The 27,432-nt window shown below is 45.3% G+C and overlaps 1 protein-coding gene and 1 long non-coding RNA gene across 7 annotated transcripts in view; one reads left to right on the top strand and one right to left on the bottom strand.

Moving 5' to 3' along the window:
- Positions 1–2,788: 2,788 nt before the first annotated feature.
- On the top strand, positions 2,789–6,675 carry LOC141574245 (uncharacterized). The gene is made up of 2 exons (XR_012501156.1): positions 2,789–4,829; positions 5,671–6,675. It is a non-coding gene; the product is annotated as an uncharacterized LOC141574245 (long non-coding RNA).
- A 1,002-nt stretch (positions 6,676–7,677) lies between these two features.
- ADGRF5 (adhesion G protein-coupled receptor F5) overlaps positions 7,678–27,432 on the bottom strand; it is a 93,042-nt gene continuing 73,287 nt past the window's right edge. For 2 of the 6 annotated variants that reach the window (XM_010973849.3, XM_010973848.3), the window contains exons 12-22: positions 26,815–26,934; positions 26,451–26,660; positions 24,275–24,487; positions 21,476–21,628; positions 18,728–18,936; positions 16,587–16,766; positions 13,181–14,566; positions 11,893–11,934; positions 11,749–11,808; positions 11,061–11,145; positions 7,678–9,180 (exon numbers count right to left, since the gene is read on the bottom strand). In XM_010973849.3, the coding sequence (XP_010972151.2) occupies positions 9,101–9,180; positions 11,061–11,145; positions 11,749–11,808; positions 11,893–11,934; positions 13,181–14,566; positions 16,587–16,766; positions 18,728–18,936; positions 21,476–21,628; positions 24,275–24,487; positions 26,451–26,660; positions 26,815–26,934 (2,738 nt within the window). In that variant the 3' untranslated portion in view covers positions 7,678–9,100. Of the gene's footprint in view, positions 9,577–9,797; positions 9,865–11,060; positions 11,146–11,748; positions 11,809–11,892; positions 11,935–13,180; positions 14,567–16,586; positions 16,767–18,727; positions 18,937–21,475; positions 21,629–24,274; positions 24,488–26,450; positions 26,661–26,814; positions 26,935–27,432 lie in introns of all 6 variants that reach the window. The other 4 variants (XM_045509406.2, XM_045509405.2, XM_010973853.3 and 1 more) reach the window with 4 other exon arrangements.

Genomic DNA, 27,432 nt, shown 5'->3' on the forward strand with positions numbered 1-27,432 from the left:
GGGTGGGGTCCAAGAGTTTGCACTCTCAGCAGGTCCCCAGGAGATGCTGATGCTGAGAACTGCTGCTTTAGGGGACAGAAAAGAGGCCTGGACATCAGGCTCCCTGGCCGCAGGCTTGGACGGGCCATCTCCCTTGCTCTGCAGTTTTAGTAAATTCATGTATGCTCTTGGTCTTAGCTTACTCGTCTGTCAAATGCAAGTCATAGTTAATATCTCCTCGAACCCCACCTTGACACTTACAGAGTCTCACGGTAATAAAGCAAGATAGCGAGTAAGAGAGTAGTTTCGAGTTAAAAATATACACCAAGAGGACTGTTTAATTTTCAGAGTGGATGAGAAGCTAGCCAGCCACCCACCAGTCTTCTCTCTCCCAAGACCAAACTGGAAATAACCTCCAGCTTTGCTCCTCCACGTGCTTCCCAGCCCTGCGAATTCACAACTGACTTTACTCTGAGGCCCGGAGAAGGCGTTCCCTTCACTCTCTGGGTCTTTCCTCGGAAGGCAGCTCCAGGCATCGTGGCTGCTGGATTCCTTGGTCTTACATAGTGGGACTGAGTCCGAGTCGTTTGAAAGGCTGAACTATCACCCCTCCCCCACAATGTTAAAACGGATCGAGATTCTAAATTCTGCTACATATTCACATAGTGATTAAATACCGAGCTCTCCCAAGTCAGCCAACCTGTTTTTGTAAATGTAGTGGTATCTGCTCTGTGATTTGGGGCTCCCCAGCAAGCATGTTAAGTTAAAGATTCATTCTAGGCATGTGTGTGCACATGAATAATCTGAAGGCCAGGAGCAGACAGCTGTGGACCCCAGGGTCACTCAACCCTGGCATACTGAAATCTGGAACCAGGTCCTCTTTGCCGTGGGGGCTGTTCCATGCCCTGGAGGATGTCAGCAGCATCCTGGCCTTTGCCACTAGATGGCGGTAGTGCCCCTCCCCCGTGGTGACAACCAGAACTCTCTCTGGATGTTGCCAGTGTCCCCAGTTGAGAACCACTGGCCTAATTGGATCAACCAATTGGAATATTCCACTAAGTGAGGGAGACCAGGACCAAGCAGAGTTCTAGCCTAAGTTTCTACCCCAAAAGTTAGTCCACTGGACCTGCCGGAGTTTTGTACCTAGAGCTGTTTGATAATTCCACTTTACTAATGCAAAGATGATTTCCAGCATCCTTCATATTAATAGCAAAACTCCTGATGTGGCTTGAGGTGGCAATATTCAAAAGTGTTTGACAGAGATATTTCTGCAGTATAGACTCATACTTAGGATCCTTCCATGTTAACTAACTACCACCAGGGTGTTTCAGAATCCTTCGGCTACCACCGAATCTGCAGGGTGGGCACACAACTCAGACTCAGTCAGTCACAGCTCCTGGCTCTGCCGTAGACACACGTACGGGATGGAAAGGAAAGAGTCGCTCTTCCTTTGTGATCTCAGTCTGTGGTTCATAGGCCTGTTAGAGTTCTTTCCTCGAAGATCTGTCTTGGAATGAAATAAACACATTGGGAGACAGAGCCATAAAGGGAGAGCAAGAACGCTGAGAACACTGAGCCCCTGGGTCCAGCTGTGCCTGAAGGCGTATCCATCTAGCATCTTCCACATGAACTAATAAATGTTCATGCCTGCTTCAACTAGTTTCAGACATGCTGCTGTTACTTGTAACAGAGAGAGCTTTAAGTGACTCAGTTTCTATAGCCCATAACTGGCTCATCTGTACAGAAAGGAAATACTGGGGTTAGTTTAAGGATTAAACAAAATCTTGTATTACAAAGGATTTCCCAAAGTTAAATTGAGATGCAAATGCTGGGAAGTTAACCAGACTCACTTATTTGTCAAGGGATTTCTTCCTTTCTGTTTTAATCATGGGCACGATTTAAAGTCAAACCTGGGGAAAATGATGGTTTAGGATGTCATGTCCCTTCAGGGTTACTTTCAAAGACTCCTAACTATGAATTAAATGCAAAAATGTGGAGGGTGTATGTATTTTGATTCTGAGTAGATTGTGTCTAAATCTAGGTCCTCTCTGTGTGTATAATTTTCACACACAAACACACATGCGTGTGATATAAAATAATCCTGGCTAACTCCATTCCACAACCACTGTGGTCAGATACTGTTCTGGAGGCTTCATCAGAAGTAACTCTTCACAACAACCTTTTAGACCTGTCCCCTCATTACTCACTTTTGTGTTGTGGAAATTGAGTCACAAGGGACTTTATCCAAGGTCACAAAGCCAAGAAGTGAAGGGCAGACCATTGCAAAGCACAAAGTCTGGCTCCAGACAGAGCGCAGGCTCCTCACCACCACCCTCTTCTCCCAAATTAGCCATCAAACAGCACTAACGAACAATCAGTCATGTCTGTGTGTACCAAGTGAAGCCGAGATTTCACATAGTCCCAGTAACCAATCAGCCGCTGCTTCAGCCTGCCCATCACAAGGGAAATCACGATGGAGCCCAGCTGACAAGGACCGAGGTCTCAATTCTCCACCGGAGTTTAAACACAGCCTTAAAGACACACTTCCTTTCTGGGAAACCATATTTTCCTCCATGTGTCTAAATGACATCCAATGCCATGAGAATGCTTAATAAGTCTGTGACAAGAATAAAAATAGGACCACAGTGGAGTGGAACCCTGTGGAAGCCCATTTGGATGAAGATTAAAGACTAAAATGTCAAGTACAAAGCTCTTCCTTTGGGCAGTCAGCTGGGTGGCTGATGGGAGATCAACTGTCACTAAAGGAACACAGCTGGACTCCTTCTGTGCTCCATCAGAGACCGGAAAAGGCAGTGGACCCACTCGGAAGTTCCGAGTTTGCCCAGAACTCAGAGCTGTGGGAGTCTGCCTGTGTGAAATTGCCTGGGGAAACAGTAGAGTGAGGTGGTGCGCAGGTTCTAGGCCAGACACTCTGCAGTTGACACCTGGCTCTACCATTCTTCAGCTGTGTGACTCTGGGCATATGATTAACCTCTCTGTGCTGAGTTTATTCATCTGTTATGAAAAAGGATAGTCATTCAACCCTGTTAGGGGTTTGTTGTCAGGCTTAAATGAGATTATAGGACAGCACCAAACACATGGTTAGAACTCAGTAAATGTTTGTGAATATAGTTAGATGGTTATCAGCCATTTTCCCTGAGGGGTAAATTTCATTCCATTGGTTGTGTCTCTCTCCTAGAGGCTGGTACACGTTAAACCTCATTTCCCCTTGAGATTTTGTTTTCTGTCAGAGCGATGTCACATGTAAGGGAGAAGGGCTGGGAGCTATCCTGAGGGGTATGAATAATATCCCAGGGCATGTGACTTCTCCAGTGGTCAGGAGTCCTCTGCCGGGTTATACAAGGCCAGCTCATCTTGTCCTTCTGCCCCGAGGACCGGCAGTCGGCGCTGTTTACTTCTGAACCTTCTCGGATCACACTTTGGCTGGCAGAGCCCACAGCTGCTTCTTCATCGAGTATTCAGAGACTAGACCAGAACCTCCCCAGCTGGCCTGCTCTGCTGGCGCATATGTCATTCAGCCGTGGGACAGCTGCACAGTCAACACAGATTGAAAAGGAAAGCCCAGCTCAGCAGCAGTTTTCGGTGGGTGAGTGAGAAAAGGGAATGAATCACCCTGGTTCATGCTCTTGGAGGTGCAGGGATGGAAATGTGTGACAGTCCCACGAAACATGGAAAGCACCTGTTTGGCTTCCTCAAACTACTTTCCGGACCCTTGTCTGGAATGGATCAGCTGATTTCTGGGGATGCTTTTAGCTTTGCCTTTGGGTGCATAAACAGGATGCAGTCCCTGAAGGAGGAAAAAAAGAACAGAAGGCGGGAGCAATCCTGGTTCGTATTTCTCTGAAATGGATACCTGCCTGGAATCCTGGCTCTCCCCACACTTCCACCTCGTTTGCTTTTCTCCTGCAAGGAGCGTAATATAAAAGTGTTAGGAGGTGGGGAGTGAGAGTGGTTCTTTTCGTAGACTGCAAGTTACCTCTCTTCTGCAAGCGGCCCTCCGGACGCAAATCTATCCACCTCCAGCTGCGCATGTTTGAGGCTCGGCAGTGGGGCCCAGAAGAGGCGCCTCCTCTAATGACCACCAGGTGGCGATCAAACCTCAGGAGAAGCCGGCGGGCTCTTGGGAAGGGGCCCCAGCGTGGAGGCCCGCTGTCACTCATCAGCCGAGCGGGCCTTCCTGTCTGGACCGCTCTGACCTGGACAGCTGCGCGACAGAGCCTCTGGGCATGGGAAACGCTCACAGTTCCAGAAAAGCAGTAAAGGGCTGTACGAATTTCCTCGGTTAATCAAAATCAAACACGGCTTTCCTCCACTCTTGGGGGTGGGGGCTGTTTGTCAGGACGGAAGAGAGAGGATGGTACCCATCAAAACTGGTTCCCAAAAAGGCGGGGCTGGAAGTCATCCGCGAATGGCGCTGTTGAATGTGGGAAGTGGGCTGTGACCACAATCTTCCCATGACTTGCCCCATCCGTTCCTGTTGCTTTTCATGCTGAGAAAAAGCCTCCCCCCAACCCCCCGACTCCTAGGTTTGTTCTGTTTGATTTCTAATAGTCGCCAGCACACTTCTTTTGGGACTTGGCTCTGCATTAAAGAAGAAAAATCCTGGAGTGCTCGCGGGCTCATGTATCCCTCACCCTCCGCCCATTCGTGCAGCGGGATCACTCGTGACCTTTCAACTCTTTATCTCAGAGTTTACAGGTGAAACTGAAAGAAGTCTAGAAAGTCATTTTAAAAAATAGATGAGATGATGGCATCTAAACCATTGGAGCCCACGCCCACCCCACACCGGAAAATGGTATTTAGAGACAAATAACAGGATCTGGCACAGGGTGGGTTTCAGTAATTGTTCTCATCTTTCCTTCTTTCTTTTTCTGCCTGCTCCATATTCACGAAGAGTAGTCATGAAAATCGTTTCCTCTCTAGAGGATAAACTTAGATCTGTCTACCCAGGACAGAGGAACATGGGGCGGTGACGTTGGTGAGCAGGATGTTATTAGGGGCTTCATTGCTGCCCCACTCCTTCAGTACCACTGATGGAAAGAGAGATGGGAGTCGGGGGGGGGGGGTGGAGGGTGGGAGGTGGGGCAGAACTTGGTTGGTGGGGGGAGGGGCTGAAGAATGAGAAGAATCCAGGGCCCGAGAAGCATTTTGACTTGGCTTTTAAGGATGGGGAGGTCAGATGGACAAAAGCTTAGAGAACTGGCCAGCATGTGTATGCCCGTCTCTGCCCTGCTGGCATAAATATAAAAGGTACATTAGCCCCGGGGTTCCCTCTTCCTGCCGTGCCAGACACACACCAAGTGGGGAAGGTTTTCAGGTATGGAGTTGTGTACCTCTTTGCATCTGGACAAGTCAAGCTTTTCCCCCCAGCATCCTTTCCCTGAATTTCCTTACAGCTGAAGCCATCCCCAGGGAAAGCTGCCCTCTGTCCCATTTGCATATTTAGCAGACAGAATAACACTGAAACACTTGCCACACATAGGCCTTATCACTGATACTGCCAGAGAGACCTTTCTCAGTATGATCACTACTATGGATAAAGGAAAGTTTATCCACAGCGAATGCCTTATACAGATTCTACAGAGCAGTGTTGGGTCCTTAACTGTTTTTGTTATTTTTTTTCAACAATCTGATAAATTATCTTCTATAATCTTCTCCCTTTGACTGCAGGCAGGACCTGTGAATATGACATCACTCCCATGAGTAGATTACATTATATGGCCAAGGTGAAGGAATTTTGCAGATACTATTAAGGTCCCGAATCACCTGATTTTGAGTTAATCTCCAGGGAGATTATCCTGGGTGGGCCTGACCTAATCAGGTAAGTCCTTCAAAAGCACTTCTAGAGATCAGAGACTGAAGAAGTCAGAGAGATTCAAAGCAGCACAGAAGCTCTTCTGTTGCTTTAGAAGAAGCAAACTGCCTTGTTAGAAGAAGATCCCATGGCAGGACACCTTCAGGAGCTACGTAACTCAGTCTTGCAACTACAGAGAATGGAATTCTGCCAAGCAACCACTGAGCTTGGAGGAGGACCCCGGCTTTCAGAAGAGACTGCAGCCCTGGCTGACAACTTGAGTTTGGCCTGAGAAGACTGTGAGCAGAGGACCAAGTTAAGCCATGCCCAGACTTCTGACCTACAGAGACCACGTGATAATGGAACCGAATTTACACACTGAGAGATTTCCAGAACACAGGGAAGTATCAGGCACTTTCAAATGAAGTAGACCACACATCTCACTTTGAACCAATGCCAGAGCCCACGTTCTGCCTTCCCTTGGAAATCCCTTGCCAAAAGTTTTGTAATCATTGCTGATGGAGAGCTGGTGACCTCAGGGCCAAATGGAGCTCCTGCTTTTATAATTTACAGATTCAGAGACTGCTCTCTAAGAATTTTGAATTCTTTTGGTCATTTTAGGATATTTTTGGCAATCAGCAGGGGTTGATCTGTGTAGCTTACAGTTGAGCAGAAAACAGCATTCATTGTATTTCTCCAGTTTTGTGTATAGCTTTTCTGAAATTTGGATCTGGTGCTGTGACTTGAAAGGTGGGAGGTACATGAATGCCTCTGTGTGTGTGTGTGTGTGTGTGTGTGTGTGTGTGTGTGTGTTTGTATGGGGTGAGGGTAAGGGAATGTGCCTCAGTTAACAAATGTGGGAGGAGGACCAGCTCTACACCCTATGGAATCCCACTGCAGTTTCCTGCTATTACTGGGGTTCCCTTCACAAAGTCAAACACAATGATTCCCAAAAGACCCCTACAGAAGAGGGTGGAAAGTCTGTGTTTCTTGCTGCTTTGTGTTTCCGAACATGAGAACCACAGCCTCCTCCTGAGAAGCTGCTCTGTCCTCGGCTGATCATGTCAAGGTGGCCGTGCTAATGGGGTGCACGGCAGCCCTGCCTCAGTCCTCTTGGGTGTAACTCCAGGAGCCAAAAGGGTAAAGCCATTCTTCCTCTAATTAGATTTAGAGGAAGAATGGCTAAATCTAATTCAGTGGATCCTCCAATCTAACTTCTGGTTCTATCTTCTCTGTGTTGAGCTCTGCCCAAAGTTGATCATTCCCTGTGGAATTTTAAGCCTGACAGTCATTTCCTTCAGGGACTTTAAGGAGCTCTGCAGCTGGGATCATGCATGATGTCACCATTTCCAGGCAAACGTGGGTGTAGATGTCTACGTCGTTTGTGAATAGATAGAAAAAAAGGGGTACATTTCCTTCGATCTGTCCTACCTCCCCGCTCCCCATAAAGAAAAGAGAAAGAGAAACAGAATTTAAAATTAAAGTAAAAAGTGGGTAGGTGTAGCTCAGTGGTAGAACATGTGCTTAGCATGCACGAGGTCCTGGGTTCAATCCCCAGGATCTCCGTTAAAAATAAATAGATAAAACTAGTTACCCACCCTCCAAAAATAAAATAAAATTAAATTAAAGTAAAGTAAAAGGAGGAGATTTTAAAGAGTTAAAATATTAAAAGGAAACTCTTTTGAACCTCAGTGAATAAATGGTGGTGACTCTTGGCCTCTCTTGTCTTTCCTTTCGGATGGTTGGGTCCGTTTAGATTTGTCCTTATGAAGACCACACATCTCGCATTGTCAGAGAAGCCCCCCATCTTTTTTCTGTTTCATTGCCTCCCTGGAGTCAGTCTGCTATTTGGAAGGTACAGTTGCTGCAGCTACAGTGCATGGTTAACTTTAATACGGATGCAATTTTAATAAATATTTGTATTTTTATGAAATGCACATGCAAGTCAAAAAAACACACACATACACAGAATTCATGAACAATCTCCACCATCTGTTCATCAAGGTGTCATTAGGGGTACAGACGAGCCAGCTATAAAACTTCTTTCCAGAAGATTTCTAAGTGGTTGGAATAAACACAACTTAGACAGTAGAAAATTCTTCATGTATATTGGTCTGGGAACTTAGGGACTGAAAGAACTAATACACAGAGACCTAGACAACACGCCAGGGCGACCAACTCCACAGTAACAGTAACAATAATAATATACAACCAACACTATGAGATAATTAAAATCTCGTCTATCACGCACGGAGAAGTACCTGTAAAGCTGTTAAATAGAATACATGACAGTTGGTGGGGGTGGTTCTGTTTTCAGTGCACTACATCCCACTTGGAAAGAAATGGATATAAAAATATATATGTATATATATTTTTTTGCTTTCAGAAAGTGGAACAAACCAAAAGATAAGCCTTTTCTGATAAACTATAAAAAATGTGATCAGCAGTTGGTCTGCTTGGCTCTAACAAAGCAGGGTTATCAAACGTCCTCTGTAGATTTATTACACTTAGTTCAAACCTTAATATACAGTAGTGTGTGTGTGTGTGTGTGTGTGTGTGTGTGTGTTTAGCATCATAAGAATCATGTCTCCTTCCACGCATTTCTTGTAAGTATCATCATCCACTTGAAAGCATCCAGATGATATAATTTCCTCCCTATTTTTTTCACTGCCTTTTTTGGTCTCTCACAGCTAAGAAAATACCAGGAAGATATTGAACTTTCTCCACGGCTAAACTTCAGTTTCCACTTTGGAGCCATTTTTGGATTCTCAGCGTTGCAGCCTCTGAGTATTAACTAATTATCAGAGATCATTAACATGGAAATCTGAAAATGTGGTCCTTATTTTGTTCTCAGTCTTTTTCTTTTCCTTCAAGTTTGCTCCTCCCTTCTTCCTCCCTCCCTCCCTTCTTCCTTCCTTCCTGTCTAGAATCCACTGAAGCATTTCCTACATACTAGCCTTCAACTTATTATTTTAATCAAAGCTAGTCGTTGGACCCAGGGTGTTGAAAGGTAAAAATGTCTCTTTGAAATTCTATTTTACAATATAGACAGAGAAGTTGGGCTTGAGTTTCACTTAAATACTATACACATTTGGGTGGGGGTTGGGCAGCAACATAAATGTAACAAACAATTCCTTTTAGTCTGTCTTTACACAAGAAAGCCTCTTCCCTACTGAGAAAGTCTCTTCAGCATCTGCTCCCAGATGCCTGGGGAGAAAACATTTTACCCATGCCTTTGAAAGGATCTCTCTTTCAGAGCACATCCACTGTTCCCCAAGAGATCACATGGGCTGGATTTTCCTGTTCTCAGTTGAGCAATGAATAAGCACTGGATGTGTTTTCCAGGGATGAGCTGGTTGTTTCTGGGGTGGACACATTGTAGGTTCCTGCAAAGCAGAACAGCAGCTGTTTCAGGACACGCCTGCGTCATCACCAGGGTGTGAATCTCTCCTAAAGGCCCAGGGGGCGCTCTACTCCAGGAGCCAGGTAAGCTCGTGCCATGCCTGGAAACAGACCCATGCCTGCCCACACCCCCACCCCGAAGTTCTGGAATACAAACAAAGCTGTTCTCAAGCACGCGTGGCAGCCAACAAGACAAGCACTAATAACTTCACATCCTACTAGTAGCCAGAATTTCTACAAAGGATGGGGATCTCGACAGGGGCAGCCCTCCGCAAGCGTCCACATGCACGGGCCTGGGGGAATCCGATGGAGGGAAGGGGTCTGGTCCCCTCAGGCTGGCGTGACTTGGGGGAGCTCTCAGGAATGGCCTGGAGGCTGATCTGGAAGGTGAAGAGGAAAAGGGAGAAAAGGGAAGAAAAGAGAAAATTACAGGGGAAGAAAAGGCAGGACCAGAAAAGAAGCAGAAGTCGGGGGACGCTGAGCATGGGTGTAGCAGGGAGGGCAGCCTGGGGGTGGCGACGGCACTGGCTCGGCGGTCAGCCAGGAGGTGGGGCTGAGCACGGGGAGGGTGAGCAAGCTGAGCGACAGGTGCCCACCCTACCATTAGATGGGCGAACTGCCACAGCTAACAAGGTTTCCATCACTGCCTGGGGGGCCCTCTGGGGCTGCTGACGACACAAACCAAAGTTACAGTGATGACAGAACCCTCAAGAGGCCGACATGGATCTGCCTTCAAGACCCTGACAGGCTGAGCCGCAGTGGCCGGCCACCTCAGCCCAGGGACCTCGGGAAGAGGGCCCTCGCTCCACCTTTGATCTGACTGATTCAGAGACAAGGAACACATTGTACTGGCCTTACATGTTGCAGCATTCTGATTCTCTGGAATGCTTCCTAGCATTTTCACTCTTTTTGTTTTAATGCAAATGCTAAACACATTCCCAGGGACCACGCTGGCCAAAGGCATATTCCTTGGCGATTTGATCCTTTTACAGCAGGGCCAAATCGGGAGGGAAGGTTCTCCAGTTTCCTGAGTAATGCATCCAACTGAAGCCCAAACCACCAAGTCCTCTGGAGTGTTCATAATGAATAGTCATCCTTAAAATTTGCTTTTGTATGAAAAGCCTTAGCCTGGAAGGCTTTTACCACATTGGACACATTTCTTCATGTGTGAGATCTGCTCAGCTTTGAGGAAGTGGAAACAATTCTGGTGCCTGTTTTTCTGGGCAGCGGGGGAGAGGGTGGTGGTGGTGACATGGGACAGGGCTTCAACTTGCCAGAAGAGCTGAGACCCACTGCTCAAAGTCATTAACATTCTTTATACCTCCAAGGAGGCAACATTCACTGCGCATGTTCCTAACAGAATAGCTAACTTGGTGATGCCTTATATGTGTGTGCAGTTTTATAAATGTCTATGTGGAAAACAAACACACTCCAAGAAAAAAAAAAAAAGGAAGAAAGAAAAGAAAAAGGAAACAGAAATCAAACTCACAGCCTGGGATCCTACCATGGGATTCTCCAAATATATTCTTTGTGGCCCCGTAGCCCAGAAACACAAGCTACCCATCCCTGTCTAACATGAACAGAGGATAACTCAGTGTTCGGCCAGAAGTTTATCGTTCCCATGTGGATGGTGGAAATGGTTTTTATGGAGAGCTCTCCCCAGGCTGAAGGCCGTTGCCCCCCGTACAAACTTTCTGGTCGTTTGAGAAACTGTAAGCAAGTTCTTGTATTTAACCTCTGCCCCAAATGAGGCCATTGCAGGTAAATTCCCTGAAGTGGGGAGTGAGAAAGTAAGGGTGTGAGACTCCCCCCAGAACGAGTATGTTTGGGTCAACCCAGAAAACATCTAGAGGTCACTACGTACCTGTTTTACCAAACAAATTGTTAAATCTTCTTGATATTGGAGAACTCATAGAAAATACAGGTGTAGATGAAGCTAGGGATGTTGACTAGAAAAGAAAAAAAGAATGAACAAAACAAACACGTTAGACCAAGGCCCCCTTATCATTCTCTAGGATGGTTTGTTTGCTGCCCTCTAGTGGTCACTGTCTGCATCTTTCATCTCCCTTCTTTAAGGGGAGATGACTGTGAATTTCTGCTTCAAACAAACTGAGCAGGGGAGCCACCTTTTGAAACACCTGCACCTCATTATCAGGATTAGGGAAATAAATTTCAAATACACATTTTAATGTTTGATAGGGCTTATTACCTTCTGGCATGTGAAAACAAATGTACTTGAGTGCAGTGGTTACTTTCCAAAATGAACTACAGAACATTCTATTCATCGTTATTCTTCCAATTGTGTGTGTGTGTTTTTTTAAGTCACCTTGAGTTTCCCCAGGTTGATTCTCATTGAAATTTGGTTTTAACCTCCAGTTGATATGATCTGTGCCATCTGACCCCATTTAAAGATGTGGGGACAACATCTTAACGATGTTGGCTGTGTTTAATAGGCAGAAGCAGGTGAGAAGCAAACACAGTGGACTAATCTATGCTAAAATTGGTCGTGGGGGAGAGGGGTTTTTGAAAGTCTCTACAAAGGAAATACTCACCTTCGAGTGCTGCGAAGACCATCTCGACCGTGAGAATTTATTCAGCAAGGCTTCCTGTACCTGCATTGTTTAAAAGCCATTGTCAATTCAACATGTCACCAGCATCTTGGACTTTTCTGGAAGCATGACTGTCATTGTTCTTACCTTCTGATCCCAGAGGCATCCAAAGAGTAAAATGAATAATCCCTGAAAAATGAATTGAGAAGAATTGTATTTTAATCATGATAGAGTCTAGCAAAATAGAAAATATTGTTAATGCACCATAGAATTTGCACTAACTCTCTGCACATCTGCATTTATGGTCCAGTGGATGATTCTGTGGTAGTTCCACATCAAACAGCCTTAAATGTTACAATGTCATGAAGCTATTTTGCATTTCCCTATTTCCACCCAACTGTGAACTGGAGGGCCTGCTGGTTATGCTATTAAACACAGCTCTTATGTCTACAGAAGCCCTCACATAGTTGTGATGGGGACATAAGGTGTGGGGTGGAATGATCAGTCCCTTCTAGTTGAGGCATATTATAAACATCGTTAGACATGAGCCTTAGAGTTTGGAGGCATGGACCCAGGAGCAGAAGTTAGGATCTGCATGGTCTTGGCGCAAGCATCTAGGGGCAATGTCTCAACTCCACCTCCAGACGCCCTGCCTCCTCACCAGCTCATGGGGGCCTATGCTTACCATTAATCTACTGGTTGAATCAGAATTAAGCATCCCTTTCCTTGTGCTCCAAAGGCTTGCTGTCTGTACCTCTGCAAAAGCCCTCCTAACAAGGTGGCTCGCGTTCTGATTAGTCATGTGCAAAAAGGATGTCTTTTTCACTTTAGTATAATGGAGCAGAATGCCTGCTTTACATAGAGAATTCATTCTTTCGTCCTTCAGCAACTGTTTTCAAAGAACCTGCTATGTGGCACACAGCATTCGTTTCATTCACCAGATGGTTATTGAGCACCTGCTCTGTGCCCAGGTCTTTGTCTGCATGAGGGATGTAGTGATAAATAAGACAGATGCTGCCCCTGACCTCACAAAGACAGCTCCTTTAGTGCTTGTGGAAGTCAGCTGGAGGGACTGTTTGGTTTCAGGGCGGTATTTTCATCTAGGAAAGAATAGACAGCATCCAGATAATGTTGGATAAAGAGCAAAACCCAGTGTGGGGAAAGGACTTTGCTCTTATTTGTGCTGTGGGGGCACTTAGAAGAGAGTGGCATATGTGACCAGATCATAATACAGGCGTTAAGAGGTATGCGCTTCCATGGGAACCGAGGAATGTGCCCTTCCTGCTTCACTGAGCTCCTGTCATCACCGTTCTTTAGGGCTAGGGCGTCCTCGGAACTAAAATCCTTCCCCATTCCTACTCCTGTTTGTGTTTCTCTCATTAGTTTGTCCCAGCAGCACAGACCCTCCCTGAGAGCCCTGCCCTGCAGAACGTACCTGGAAGGCATTGAGGAGGGTGAATACAATGTGGAAGACGGCATTGCTCCCTTGGAACACGGTGGCAAGACCGAAGCCCCAGGTGAGCCCCAGGAGTGGCGTGAGGACCCCGATGCTCTTGCTGATCTGAAACAGGCTGCTCTTCTCCTGCTTGCTGGGCTTGTCCCCGATGGAAGGTCTCAGGATCTTGGTGATGACCACCACGGTGATGGTCACGTTCACCACCACGATGATCAGTGCAGGGATGACAAAGGCCAGCAGGGCCTTGGTGTCCTCCCAGTTGAGCCAGCAGGCGTTCTTCCTTGTGTAGACCTCCTGGGGCTGGGTGGCCCCCACCGTGATGACAGAGATGACCAGAGGGCAGCCATAGCCGAGGGAAAACGCAATGGCCTTCTGCAGGGACTTGCTTGTGTCGTGCAGGATGAAGACCAGCCGATAGAAGAGCATGAGGCCCAGCGTCAGCATCCAGAAGAAGACGCTGAGGTAGAAGAAGTGGATGAAGAAGGTGGCGGCCACACAGGCCGTCTCGTTGAGTGGGTAGTGATGGTCGTGGATGGCGGCCGCCACGATGAACCAGATGTCGGCGACCAGAAGGGAGGTGGCGATGTTCACGATGCAGATGTGACGCATGGAGGAAGTCCGGTTCTTGGTCACCGATTTCCACACCACAGCTTCCACAACGAGACAGGCTGCTAAGCTCACGATGGAAAAGCACAAGCCAATGTAGGAAATGATATCCAGTAGGATTTTCAGGAGAGAACTGGGGTCTGGGGAATCGGGGGACATGAGGATGGAGAAGGATGTGAGGTGGTCACAGCTGCAGGACACGCTGTCCTCGGTGACTTCTTTAACATAGCAGCCACTGCTGTCCCAGCCCCCTGTGTGGTTGGCGAGGCTGAAGTTCCAGAAGACGCACCGGGGTACCCAGCCCGGAGGGTTGTTGTTCTTGAAAGTCATTGCAATCCTGAATGGCGTGGGTAGACGGTGGCTGACAATGGTTGTCATCACTAAGCTGTTTGCAGAATTCTTTTCCTGAGTATCCTGGGCAAGGATGGTTTTGAGAGTCGGGAAAGCCACGGTGACAACAGATGACCCTGGCTGCAGGTGCTGGAGCTGGCACTCGTCGATGGTCACGTTGCCCCAGAGGTCAGAGTCTAAGAAAACAAAGCTCTGTTTGTAGGACTTGGGGTGGCCAGATTTTATCACCATGCTCTTCATCTGCACGTTAGGATGGGAGATGCTGCTGCTTTCTGACCGTAAAGCTCGGGAAAATCTTTCCACTGAATTCAGGAGCTGGGAGCTCTGGTTGGTCTGTTGCTGTTGTGACATCTTCCAGGTATTCAAGACGGGCTTGCCGAGGATGACGCTGACCGTGGAGAGAACGTGCTGCAATTGACACGGCACGGGGTCAAGCCAACCAACTGTTTCTCAATCATAGAAGAGAGGCAAAAAAACAAAAAACAAAAAACAAAAAAACACCTCCCTGGAAACTGGTTAAATGAGTCCAGGAAAGAGGAAAAGAGAAGAGAAGAATGTGGCATCACAAGCTATGAGGAACTGTGACCTGACTTCTTATGGAGGAAATTATCAGAGGATGGGTCCCCTTGACTGTGAGACTTTGTTGCACATTTAGCTATTGTGATGGTGAGAACTCTGCTCCCCCGCCACCCGCTAAGGCCAGTTCGTCAGGTTAGCAGAGATACTTCTTGTCTTAGTTTGTTTGAAATCTCAAGCCTGCGGAGCATTTTTTGAGGGGTGGCATTTTGCCAGCAAGGGTGAGGTAGTCTCAGAAGACCCTCTCGAATGCTGAGCAACGAATGAGCAATGAGAGTGCTGTCAAGGTCATCATCTTTCTTTCTTTTTTTTCTAAACGTTTCGATTCTCTCTCCCATGAACTTGGGGTTGTCATTTTCCATTTGTGGTGTCTCTAATGGAGAGAAGTGGCTTCTTTGCCTTGTTCTGTTCTCTGAAATTATGAGCCTGGAATTAGATAAATGGTGGCCCCCAAATGGCTTGACTGATTCCCCAGACCCTGTGAATGTGACCTCATGTGGAGAAAGGGTCTGTGCAGATGTAGTGAAGTTAAGAATCTAGAGAGAAAATCATCGTGGATCACCACGTGCAAAACCATCATGGGCTCTATACCCAATGACAAGTATCCATATAAGGCAGGAAAGGAGAAGGCAAATGGCGAAGACCATGTGCAGACAGTCGGGGAGGGTGGAGTGAGGCAGCCACAGCCAAAGACCACTGGAGCTACTGCAACCTGGAAGAGGCAGGAAGGATTCTCCCCTAGAGCCGTTGGAGGAAATATGGTCCCCAGGCACCTTGATTTCAGACTTCTAGCCTCATGAACTGTGAGAGGGTACATTTCCATCACTGTAAGCCACCCGGTTTGTGGCAATTGGGTACAACAGCCTTAGGAAATCTACGTAACATCCTTATACTCTTGTTACCCAAGCTGCTTGCCAGTTGCCTCTGGTTGGGTTTGGCCAATGAGAAGCATTGGCAGGAGGGGGCAGGATGGGAGAAGAAAGAAGCTGAAATATATTTTTCCTGCTACCCACTGCACCCCCGTTTCCACTCTCAGTACATCTTTGGCGACCATTATGCCCTCCAGTACTGTAGCTCCTGCTGGGCGAGCCCTCTTCCCTCCAAGCCTTCAGCCCTCCCTCGGAAATCCCTCACATGCAATTTCCTCTCCTTCCCTCATTATTCTCAGGGTACTAACAACCTCTAAATAGTGCTGGTCTCTGAGTTTCTCACCACCGGTTTTTTAATTCCTGGCTTTACCTCTGTAACTATCCCTTCATTAAAGTCTCTTCATTTGAACCCTGGTGGGTGAATCCTCTTTCCTCTGAGATCCCCAACTGCTTCAAAGACTTACTGATAGACCATTGAGGACCCCACCTTGTACATACTCTGAAAACTTTTCCTTCCTTGTTTTCATAGAAAGCAGATAAGAATTCGTTCTACTAACTACTATACATAAAATACATAAGCAGCAAGGTCCTCCTGCATAGCATAGGAAATTGTATTCAATATCTCATAATAGCCTATAATAAAAAAGAATATGAAAAGGAATATATATGTATGTATAACTGAATCACTATGCTGTACACCAGAAATTTACACATTGTAAACTGACTATACTGCAATTAAAAAAAATTTCAATTCTATTTTAATGAAGAAACTAAAGAAAGATTCTCTAAAGAAATCTTCTTAAGATCCCCAAATAAATACTGGAAACATTCTCTGATATGATAAAAGCCAGAGCTCGCAAAAGATTGCTCTGGAAAAGACAGAGAAGAAGCTACAATGGGGGAGGAGTTAGATTTCTTGACCCCAAGTTCTGAGGGATGAAAAGATGAGTCCCCAAGCTCCTGCCAGGATGAAACAAACTCACCATCATCATTTCTGAATCCACTTGAGTTGGAACCATCGAGAGCAAATCAAGGATGCTGATGATGGCTCCCAGGTCCCCAGGAAACAAGCTGACGTCATGTTTTGCCTTGTCTGTGCTAACAGAAAGATCCTTCAGGTAGGACGGAAGCTTCTTATCCTGAGAGGGGCTCTTGATCAAAGCCTAGTAAGACAAAAGCCAACACAAACAGACAAGCAAAAACTTGCCCATCAGTCCCGCCATCAAATCCTGCTGATCCATCCACGACACAGTCTCTCACATCTGTAGTTTCCTTTTCCCCCTCTTCGCTCCCATAAGTGGATCCCATAAGCTAACTTACTATCTCTTCAACCATCTGTGTGAGCTCTTCAGATGGAATGTTACATAAGACCTCACCCATGGAAGGGGAACAGCAAGGCATGTGTCAACCTGATGACTAGTTGGGAAAAAAACAAACAAACCAGGAAGCAGATGTGATCATGAGAGAACTGGATTAAAGTTGTGTTAAACTGTCACTTGATGGTCTGTATGAAAGCACCTTTGCCACCCTGCTGTTTCTCATTACTGACCTTGCTGACCATTAGAGTGACCTCCATCCCGAACTTCCTGGGACCACTCTGGTTTAGATCTGATGTCCCAGTGTAATTATTAAGAGTGCCCTCTTTTATTTTCAAAAAGCGTCCTGGTTTGGGTGATACATTATACAGTCACCCTGTCTATAATGATCACATGTATGTGTCCTAACTAACCACCACTTAAAAGAATGAACTAAAATCTGATCTTCTCCGTAAAGAACTCTGATGAGTGGTCCCATCCAGGGGAGTTCTTCCTCTGAATGCATACATGTTTGTTTTATTTAACAGAATTTACTTTTGTGACATCTTTGCCAATGTCATCTTGCGTTTCCATTTTAATATCTCTCCAATTAAATGATTAGCTCCTTGACAACGTGAGCCATGTGTTATACTTTATACCCTTCTCCTATCCCATGATGCCTCACACAGTACACGTCATTTAACTTCGCACATAGTAGGTGGTCAAGAACACATGTGGAATGGATAAACCAAATGGCGCGTGATAGGTCAGCATGCTCCTTTTCCATTGAAAATACATGTAGTACCTAGAATTGGGGCAAGAGCCCAACGTCAAGTTCAAATTATAATTTCTGCCTTTCTCCATTAGGATAATTTATCTTCCTGATATTTCATCCGTTGAGTTCTAACTCGGATGCCAAGTTTTTAAAGTAGAACTTCCTGATTATCCTAGCCAAAATTAATATGTATGTAACATCTATAGTCTCTATCCAAGCAGAGGTCAAGTTCTGCTTTGACCTCTTCACTCTGATAGGACCTATAATAAGGTTTTACACATAGTAGATACTTGAAAGAATTTGATGTAAGATGAGAGGAAGTACAGGAGATAATTAGATAAGGCATAAACCAATATCACCGGTTTCCCTCAGTTCTTCCATTGAAGGGTGAGGGTGAGACGCTTTGCAGCTGGTTGTCCGAAGCAGTCGCCATTAGCGGTAATCCCACCAGTTGCCTATCAGTGCTTACTTATTATAACTCATGGAATTTTAGGAGTCTCTAACTCTTAGCAACTCAAGTATGAGAGGTGACACATTTCCCCAGCCACATGGCAGGAACCTCTGTTCTACGTAAGAGAGGCTGGCTAGTCCCTTCTGTGACTATAGGCACCTCCAAGGATTGAGGAAATCTCAGACCTGTAAGCGCATAAAGCCCAACTATATTTTTTTCCCCACTGATCAACCTTATTTTTTATGTTGCTCCTCTTTCTGAAAAGATGAGAGCTTTTTGCTTGATATAAAAATTCCTTAGAGGAGAGCAGTTAGATGCGATAACACTACTTACATCTTGGAGGCAATGGAAACAAGGTACTAAGACGTCAAGGGGAAGGTGTCCAGCTGGTCCTAGAGCAGAACACGTATTTTGTTGCCTCCGTGTTCGCATTTCAGCAAACTATTAAGCATTTCTAGGGTTGCAGCTTCTTTGGAAATAAAGAAAAGGATCTTCGAAAGCAACCCCAAACAGCCCAAAGCCCATTTTCCTGAGTGCTGAGAACTGGGATAAGCTAAACACATCTCCCCACCAAGAGCTCAGAGTCAGAGGTCGAAGCATCACCTGGGCCAGCTGGAGCAGAGTGTTTATTGGGGCCGAGATGCACTCATTCCTCTTGACCTTCCACTGGGAGCCCACACATTTGTAAGTTATGACCCCGCCAATGGGACTCCCGGGGCTTCTGTGAACTTGGGAAAATCGACAAAGCTTTTCAACGACCTTCTCAGGCTCCCCAACGCCGATTAGAGGGTCTTGGCACGTGATTATCTCCCCTGCATTGGAAACATGGAAACAAAGGGGACAACTGAAAAGAGGGGAAAAGATCATGGAGATATGGTCAGGCTTAGGTAGAGTTTTTATTTTTGAACTCCTTTTTCTCTTTTCTTTCAGTGACCTTTTCCGACTTACCCAATTTCTTTATTTTGCCCCTGATTTTCCGAAGCCCCTTAACATTTTCCACACACATCTGACTTTAATCTGCACCTGCTTTCCCTAACAGAATTTATTTCCTCTATACCTCATTCGCACCTCCAATCCCCAAGAATCTTCTCTCTGTTGCCTGTGAAATCTAAGCCATAGAAAAAAACGGGAGCTTAATGTGCACTTATCCAGATCAAAGATACGCAGGTTACCAGGAGCCTTAGGGACATAATGCCTTAATCCAAGGGATTCTCAGCTCCGGTGTACGAGAATCATCCCAGAAGCTTGAGAAATACCCGAGTCCAAGCCCAAGTAGATCAGAACCTCTCGGGCTGGGATTCAGGCATCCGCAGCTTTTAAGCTTCTCTGGTGATGTCAGTGTGCAGCCAAGGTTGAGAAGCACCACCTTAATCCCAAGGTATAATTAACAGTAGGAATTCCAGGCAGCCATGACTGGAATACTCCAGGCAATATTTGTAAACACTTATTCCTTCTGGTCTCCCTTAAGGATGACTGGCTTCCACCTCTACTCAGGACCAGACTTGAATGGGAAAATGACATTTGTTGCAGAAAATCTAGTCTCCAGGGGACCCTGACTCTTTGATGAGCACACCCTCCTCTTATCAACTTAAATTTAGCATCAGTTGAGTTCTCAGCCATTGCAGAAATTCTTAAAATACCTAAGAAATGTCCTACTAGGAGCTTGGACTTGGTATGAAGAAAGAGCAGAGGAACGAAGATAGGTGAATAAAATACGTTGGTGGCTGGGCTAGGATGAGGGGACAGTGGAGAGGTGACCTTGGCTGTCCCCTGGAAGAGGTGTGCTTGGTGGAGTCAAGGGACAGTGACTCAGAGAGATGGGGAGCTCTTAAATGCTTCCCACCTTGATGTCTGAGGCTCAGTCACCAACACATGTGAGAATGACCACAGATCCCTCAGTAAACTCTAGCAAGCTTAGGAGTAGAGCTGTGACTCTTTTAGACATCCTGGGTCCTGTTCCAGAGACAATTTCTGGGGGGAGAGGACTGCTCACGGTGGAAATTCAGGACCATCCTTTATCTACTTGCCCCTGGGTTGCTACTGAGGAGAACACTTTGGCATGGGTTATTACAGAGATGGCTTCACAAAGCATGAGGTTTCATCTTTAAAATAAAATGTGGGGGGATGTGGGCTCAGTGATGACAAACAATGGGAAGGATGGTTTCTGATTCTTTTTACGTAGCCCTGTCTCAGGGAAACAGTGCTGATGGGGGAACCCTTACTTTACCGAAAACTCAAAGTGGTCTCAGCCCCACACAAACACCGTTCACTCTTTTGTTTTCTTTCTTTTTCTTTTTGTTTTTCTTTTATGGGTTTAAAAAAAACTTTTTAAGTGTGCATCTGTTAATCCCATACTCCCAATTTATCCCTTCCCTCTCCCTTTCCCCTTTGGTAACCGTAAGTTTGTTTTCTATGTCTAAGTCTGTTTCTGTTTTGTAATTTCATTTGTACTATTTTTTAGATTCCACATGTAAGTGATATCATGTAATATTTGTCTTTTTCTGTCTAACTTACTTCACTTAGTATGAGCATCTCTAGGTCCACTCATTTTGCTGCAAATGGTGTTATTTCATTCTTTTTTATGGCTGAGTAGCATTCTGTCGTGTGTGTGTGTGTGTGTGTGTGTGTGTGTGTGTGTGTCTGTGTGTGTGTCTGTGTGTGTGTATATGTATAGACGCATATAAGATATATACATGTATCTTCTGTATCCAGTCATCTGTCGAAGGACATTTAGGCTGCTTCCATGTCTTGGCTACTGTAAATAGTGCTGCTCTGAACATTTGGATGCATGTATCTTTTTGAATTAGAGCTTTCATCTTTTCTGGATATGTGACCAGGAGTGAGATTGCTGGATCATATGGTAAGTCTATTTTTAGTTTTTTGAGGAACCTCTATACTGTTTTCCATAGTGGCTGCACCAATCTTACAGTCCCATCAGCAGTGTAGTTCCCTTTTCTCCAAACACTGTCCACTCCTAGCGGCCCAGGGTGGTGCTTCAGCTCCCGGAATCAGCTGACATATGGCGTCATCTGCAAGGCTTTCCTGATCATTTCTTCCCATCTGTCTCTAGCAGAGTTAAACCAAGCAGCCTCTTCTGGCCACCCACACTGTCTCTTGTTTAGAACTTACCACATTAGATGTGGTAACATTTTTTCCTATCATATTTATCTCTCCCTAGGCTTGAGGACAGGAAACATAGCTTATTTCTTTTCAAATCCATTCTGCTTAGCTCAAGGCTTGCCACAGGAAGGTAATTAACATGTATTTATAATGGGTGAATGAGGGAGTGAATGAATAAATGAGTCCCTGCTCATGACTATAACATTTTAAAATAATTTAAAATGCTCTCACCAGAAACCAGATTCAGCTTCATGGATGGGCTCCGGACTGAATTATTAGCAGCATTGGTAAAGTGACAAAACGCATCCACATTTTCTGGACAGGAAATTGAGTTTGCCATGAAATTGTATGTGTAGCACACTTGCTTCCCGTTAACTTCTTTTGCTGGAGTAAAATAATTGAAAGAATGTAGTCACAACATGAGTATCCAAAGCGCACAGTTTGTTAAAATGATCCAATGTGGGTAAACTTGTCCAAACTTTCCCCAGGAATGTGCCACGGTCATCTTTAACGTGATTTTAAAAATGCCCCTAGCCTAGAGGTGAGTCCACGTCTGTGTGTGTGCGAGCCACAGTCTTACCTCCGTCATTCATGACCCCAAATCTGTGCCCACACAGTCCTGGACAACCAGCTTGCCTCCTCAGCATCCCCTGCCCATCGAATCCCGTCATGCTCTCCGCGCTCACCCTGGACTGCTTTCGCCACACTGTTTTACAGGCCACCTCTTTACGGGTCTGCCCCCTCCACCAGACCCTAAGGTCTCAGAGAGAAGGTGCCTGGCCGCCTGTATCTTGGCATCTCCCAGTGCCTAGCTCAGGATTTGGAGCTAGTGAATAGCATAGAAAGCAGCGAATGCATGCATGTTGACCCCAGAATGTTGAAACACGGAAATATTTCAGTACCCGGATAGATTTCATATCCCCACCCTACCATGAGGCTTTCTCTAAGTTGTCTGGTCTTTATGGGATCTCCACTTTTCTGAACTTTCCTTGTTCTTTTGATCTGTAGTGCTCATTTTGGATATTTAATGTTATATGTATTGCCTTTTATGGCATGAATCCTTCTAGATATAATATATTGTATATTAATTTTATATATGGTTATTATATTATACTGTTAATTAATTTTATTAGTTTATTTATAATTATATACAATATAATATATATACAATATATAATTGTATATAATTATAGTATATAATATATAATTCTATATTAATATATTATATAAGTATATACAATATAATAATTACATATCAATACAATAATTATATAATATATAATACATTACTATGCAATATATAATTATAATATATTATAATGATTATATAACATGTGATAATTATATAATATGCTATATATAATGATTAATATTACTATAATTAAATATATGTGGCCTATTTCTTTGTTCTCCTTTTCATTGCTTACTATGGTGTTTTGTATTAAGCAGGAGGTCCCCAAGAATAGTTCTTGAAAGTATGAATGAGCTCATGAATCCCTCATGAAGGGGTCTGTGTGTTAAGATTTGGGGTTGTGAGCTCATATTGGGTTGACCTTAAGCTGTAGGAATCCTGAGGGATCTGGATGGAGGGTACATTCTACCAGAGAGGATTTGAATTTTTTTTTTGCCAGGTACCACTGGGTGCTACCAATGGACCATCTTAAGTTAATTCTTAGCTCGGAGTTCCCAGACCTGCGTGGTGTTAGCCCAAGCCCCAAACCTGAGTGAGGGTGGGGCAGTTACAAGTCTGGGGGGGGGCATTTTTGCCCACCCGGCAATGAGGTCAAGCTCTGAAGTCTGGCAGATCAATTTTGTTTTTCTAGATTATTCTTTTACTGGGCGTGGCATCCTTTGAGGGTCCTGACACTGTGCTGGTGCAGTGGGGTGCCTCAGTTACCGTATTGGGGGAACAAGTCTTTTTTTTTTCCCCTACATATTTCAAAGCCTTACAATTCAGGATTCTGGGTTTCTGATACTGGCAGATGTCCGCAGGGAAACCCCAGCTACAGCATTAGCTGTTTTTCTCTTCCTCTGTATTTTTGATTGATTTGCATATGGTGAACCATCCTGGTGCCCCTCGGATGAATCCAACTTGATCGAGGTGTATGCTGTTTTTCATGTGTTTTAGATTCTGTCTGTTAATATTTTGTTGAGAGTTTTTGCCCCTATATTCATCAAAGATATTGGCCTGTAATTTTCTTTTTGGTAGTGTCTTTGTCTGGTTTTGGTATCAGGGTGATGGTGGCTTCATAGAATGAGCTTGGGAGCATTCCCTCCTCTTCAGTCTTTCACAAGAGTTTGAGAAGGATCAGTGTAAGTTCTTCTTTGTATGTTTGGTAGAATTCCCCAGTGAACCATCTGCTCCTGGACTTTTGTTTTCAGAGAGGCTTTTTTTTTTCTTCTAAATTTTTTTGGGGGGTGGGGGGAGGTAATTCAGTTTATTTATTTATTTATTCTTAGAGGAGGTACTGGGGCTTGAACCCAGGACCTCATGCATGCTAAACATGTGCTCTACTACTTGAGCTATACCCTCTCCCACCGAGGAGGTTTTTTTAATTACAGATTCTATTTCACTTCTAGTGATCGGTCTGTTCAAATGATCTATTTCTTCTTGACTCTCTTCCTCTGTATTTTTGGCCCTTGGTTATTTCTCTTACTTTCTTGCCTGCTCAATTGTGCGTTTAAAAGGATTTTTGCGGTTCTTTTATAGCTGGGAGGGAGGGAGGGACTACCAGAATATCTCCTCTACTACACTGAGTGAGTAGAAGGCCTGTCTGTGTCTGAAGCTATCTCCAACCGCTCACACGGAAAACTGGGGTCCACCCTCACAGACTCTCAAGATTTTGTCACAAACCCGTGAGCCACTGGCCACGCAGCACAATTAAGGTAATAAAGGCTCAGGGTGTTCGCTTGTTACAGCCTGTCTCTGATGCAGTCCTTGGGTCTCTTCACTCCTATTTCAAGAGTAAACGTTTAGGCTCCACATACATGAAATCACTTGTCCTAACAATTCAGCGGTTGGCACCTCACCCGCAGGGAAGGACAGGGAGCCCATGTGGACAGTGACCCTGTAGTCTTCGTCCTCTTCTATGCAGCACTTGATGTGCTGGGAGCTTGTGCACAGAACGGCAGCTTGCAAAGGGTCAACCAGGATATTGGGCTCGAGAGGCAGCGGGTGGACGGTGACGTCTTTGGCCATGACACGGTACGAATTCTTATATCGAAATATGCAGCGATAGGTTCCTGAGTGGAAGGAAGCAAAAATGAGATGAAACCAAGTCATCGCTCCAAAAAAGCATTTGCTGGGAAGGGTAAGAAGAAGCGTGGTTTTCCTTGTCAAGCTTGGGCAAAGGCACACCACACCATCCTGGACACCGGGTGAGAAGGTGCTGCTCCCCTCCTGGGCTCTCTGTGCATTTGAAGGACTGCCCCATGGCCACCTAAACGTTCACTTACTTTCAAATAAAACGAAGAGGTTTATCTGAAGTCATACAGCCTGTTAGGGATGGGATAGAGTTTCAAATCAGGTTCCCAATACCTACCCTAAGGCTCTTAATTTAAGCAAGGGCAGAAATGGGCATTTTCGTGTGTGCTGGGTTGGGGAGTTCTTTGTAGGAAGGTGGTCAGCCAGATGGAGATGGCGATGCCCCTCTCCCCATCTCTAAGGGAGGAGGTGCCTCTGGGTCTGGGACATCATGGCACCACTAAGGAGTGGAGGGGGGAGGGAGAGAGAGATTAACAGATTGATTGGTTGGTTGACTGACTGATAGTGTGTTCTTGGGAGAGCTTGCCCTGGGGATGCTGGGATTAGGTGCTTGACTCTTACCTAGAAAAGTCAGCCTTGCAAGAGTGAAAAGAGAAGGCTGCCACAGGAGTGGCCGGCACGCCCAGTGCTTGGGGAGGCAGAGGACTGTGGACAGGGCTGGGGCTGAGCTCCGTGGAAGGAACCTTTCCAATGGGACTTCAGAGCCCACCAGGGGACGCACCCCCACTGGATCAGCTACCGGGGAGACAGCAGGGAGCTGATCACCGCATCTGCTGTTCCATAGGACCCTTCAATGTCCTGTACGTTGGCTCTCTGTGCCCAGACCCCAGAGGAGCCAGAGGGGAAACACACTGAAGAAGGATACAGAGGAAATGCTTTCCAATTCCCCTGGGAGGGAGGGGAAATTTACAGTGAATACAAAATAGAAGTGTGGTGATTTAGATGAGAACTGATGGTGTTAGAACCTGAGTGTGGGGCTGTTTAATAGCTCAGTGTGACTGGAACAGCCCTCGCGCCTCCTGAGTGATTGCCTGACAGCAGGGAAGGGCGATCGGGCAGAGCGGGTGTGAGTTCGGCTTTTGTTTGCAAGAAATACTCCCATTTCTTGCATTATCTACCAGGTCCGGCCAAACAATAAGTGGTTGTTTCTAGAGAGTTGCCGAGGCCTTATGTGAAACAATAGAGAACTCACAGGGTGTGGACTGATCAGCGTGTAGTTGATGAAAAGCTTCAGAAGAGAGTCGTTAAGAGCTGGCCTCTGCAGCCAGCCAGTCTGCGTTTCACTTCGGCTCTGACGTGTGACCACAGGTAGCTTACTTACTCCCTGGGCCTCCGTTTCCTCCTCTGTTAAATGGAGATAATACTGGCACTATCTTACAGGTTTATTGTCTCAAATTAATTAATATAGTTAAGTACTTAATACAGCATCTATCACATAGTAATAGCTCAAGAAATGTCAGCTATGATTGCAACAATTCTATCAAGTTATTTTTTCTTTCAAAAATCTGTATTTCCTCCCAACATGAACAATGTCTAGGGATAAATAGAAAATTAAAAAAGAATTTCCCTTTTGGAATCAGGCCTATAAAACCTTTGCGTAGAACTGTCATACCAAAAGTGGGTGAAGCACTTCTGAGAGTCTGGTAAAAAGTGCTTTAAAAAACAATCCTCTTAACTTAATGGCAAGAACACAGTCAGAGAGACTAGTTCCAACCCTGGCTTGACAGCTTAAGACGGGGAAGCCCAGATACATTTGTGGTCCTGGGGGACCTCACTTTCCACATCTGTAAAATGGGCAAATGACATCTTCCCCCACAGGCTACCGCATCTAGTGTGATGATGTGTGTGACGTGGAGCGGTTGCCACAGGCAGGGCCAGGACAGGCTCTCCAGGGATGGTAAGAATTCCAATGTGTTCCCCGGGGTCTCAGCTTTCGCTCACCATTCCACTCCCGGGTCGAGGTCTTGACTGTCAGCACAGACTCCGCTCCATCAGGATACCTCCTCGTGGTATAAAACCTTTCATATATTTTAATTCCAGCAGAATTGTCCCAGTAGACCTCATCATAGTTACTCACATCACTGATGCACTTTATAGAAAAGCTTTGTCCCTCAGAAACAGAAATTGGGTCCGGGGTTATTGTTAGGTTGGCTGAAAGAATGCAAACAAGACAGACAAAAGAAAAACCGACAACAAGCACAATGTTTAGTCTTTCTGGTGACTTTGACACCGGAGGGAAATTTCAGACAGAGACAGAAAGCACAGACCGCCCTTGGTTCTACGTGTGTCAATGCGGGATTGGTACCTGGCTGCTCCTGGGCTTTACTTGTTTCTAGGCTGTTCCCGGTGGTGCTCTGAACTGTACTCATTTCCGGCACATGCCTGAGGAACTCATGCACGTCCCCTTTGCGGCTGGAATTATCTCCTATTGATCAGCAGCAAAAGGTTGCAAGCTTAGGGTGTTGACCTAACGCAGGCTCCCCTCCAACCTCATCCAGGACACCTCAAGGGCGACTCCATGGCTCAGCTCTTTTTTTTTTTTTTAAATTCATCATGTTAAAAATTGTACCTGACTATACTTCAATTAAAAAAAATAAATAAATAAAAAATAAATTTAAAAAAATTTTAACTGCAATTTTTAAAGGTTACTTTCCATTTACAGTCACTACAAAATATTGTCTATAGTTTCTGTGTTGTACAAAACATCTTTGAATGGCTCAATTTTTACAACCATTTTATTCTTCACTCTTTTAAAATATCTTTAAAAAATAATACCATGTCGTATTTTAATTTCTCTCTTTCTGTATCTCTTCTCCATAAAAAATGTGAGCCTCTTAAGAGCAGTAACCTCTTTTCTGTGTCTTTGTATCCCCAGCACTGAGCCCTGGGGTTAGTATACAGTTGGTGCTGACTAAGCAGAAGA

This window comes from Camelus bactrianus, chromosome 20 (genome assembly GCF_048773025.1).
Source record: "Camelus bactrianus isolate YW-2024 breed Bactrian camel chromosome 20, ASM4877302v1, whole genome shotgun sequence".
NCBI lineage: Eukaryota > Metazoa > Chordata > Mammalia > Artiodactyla > Camelidae > Camelus > Camelus bactrianus.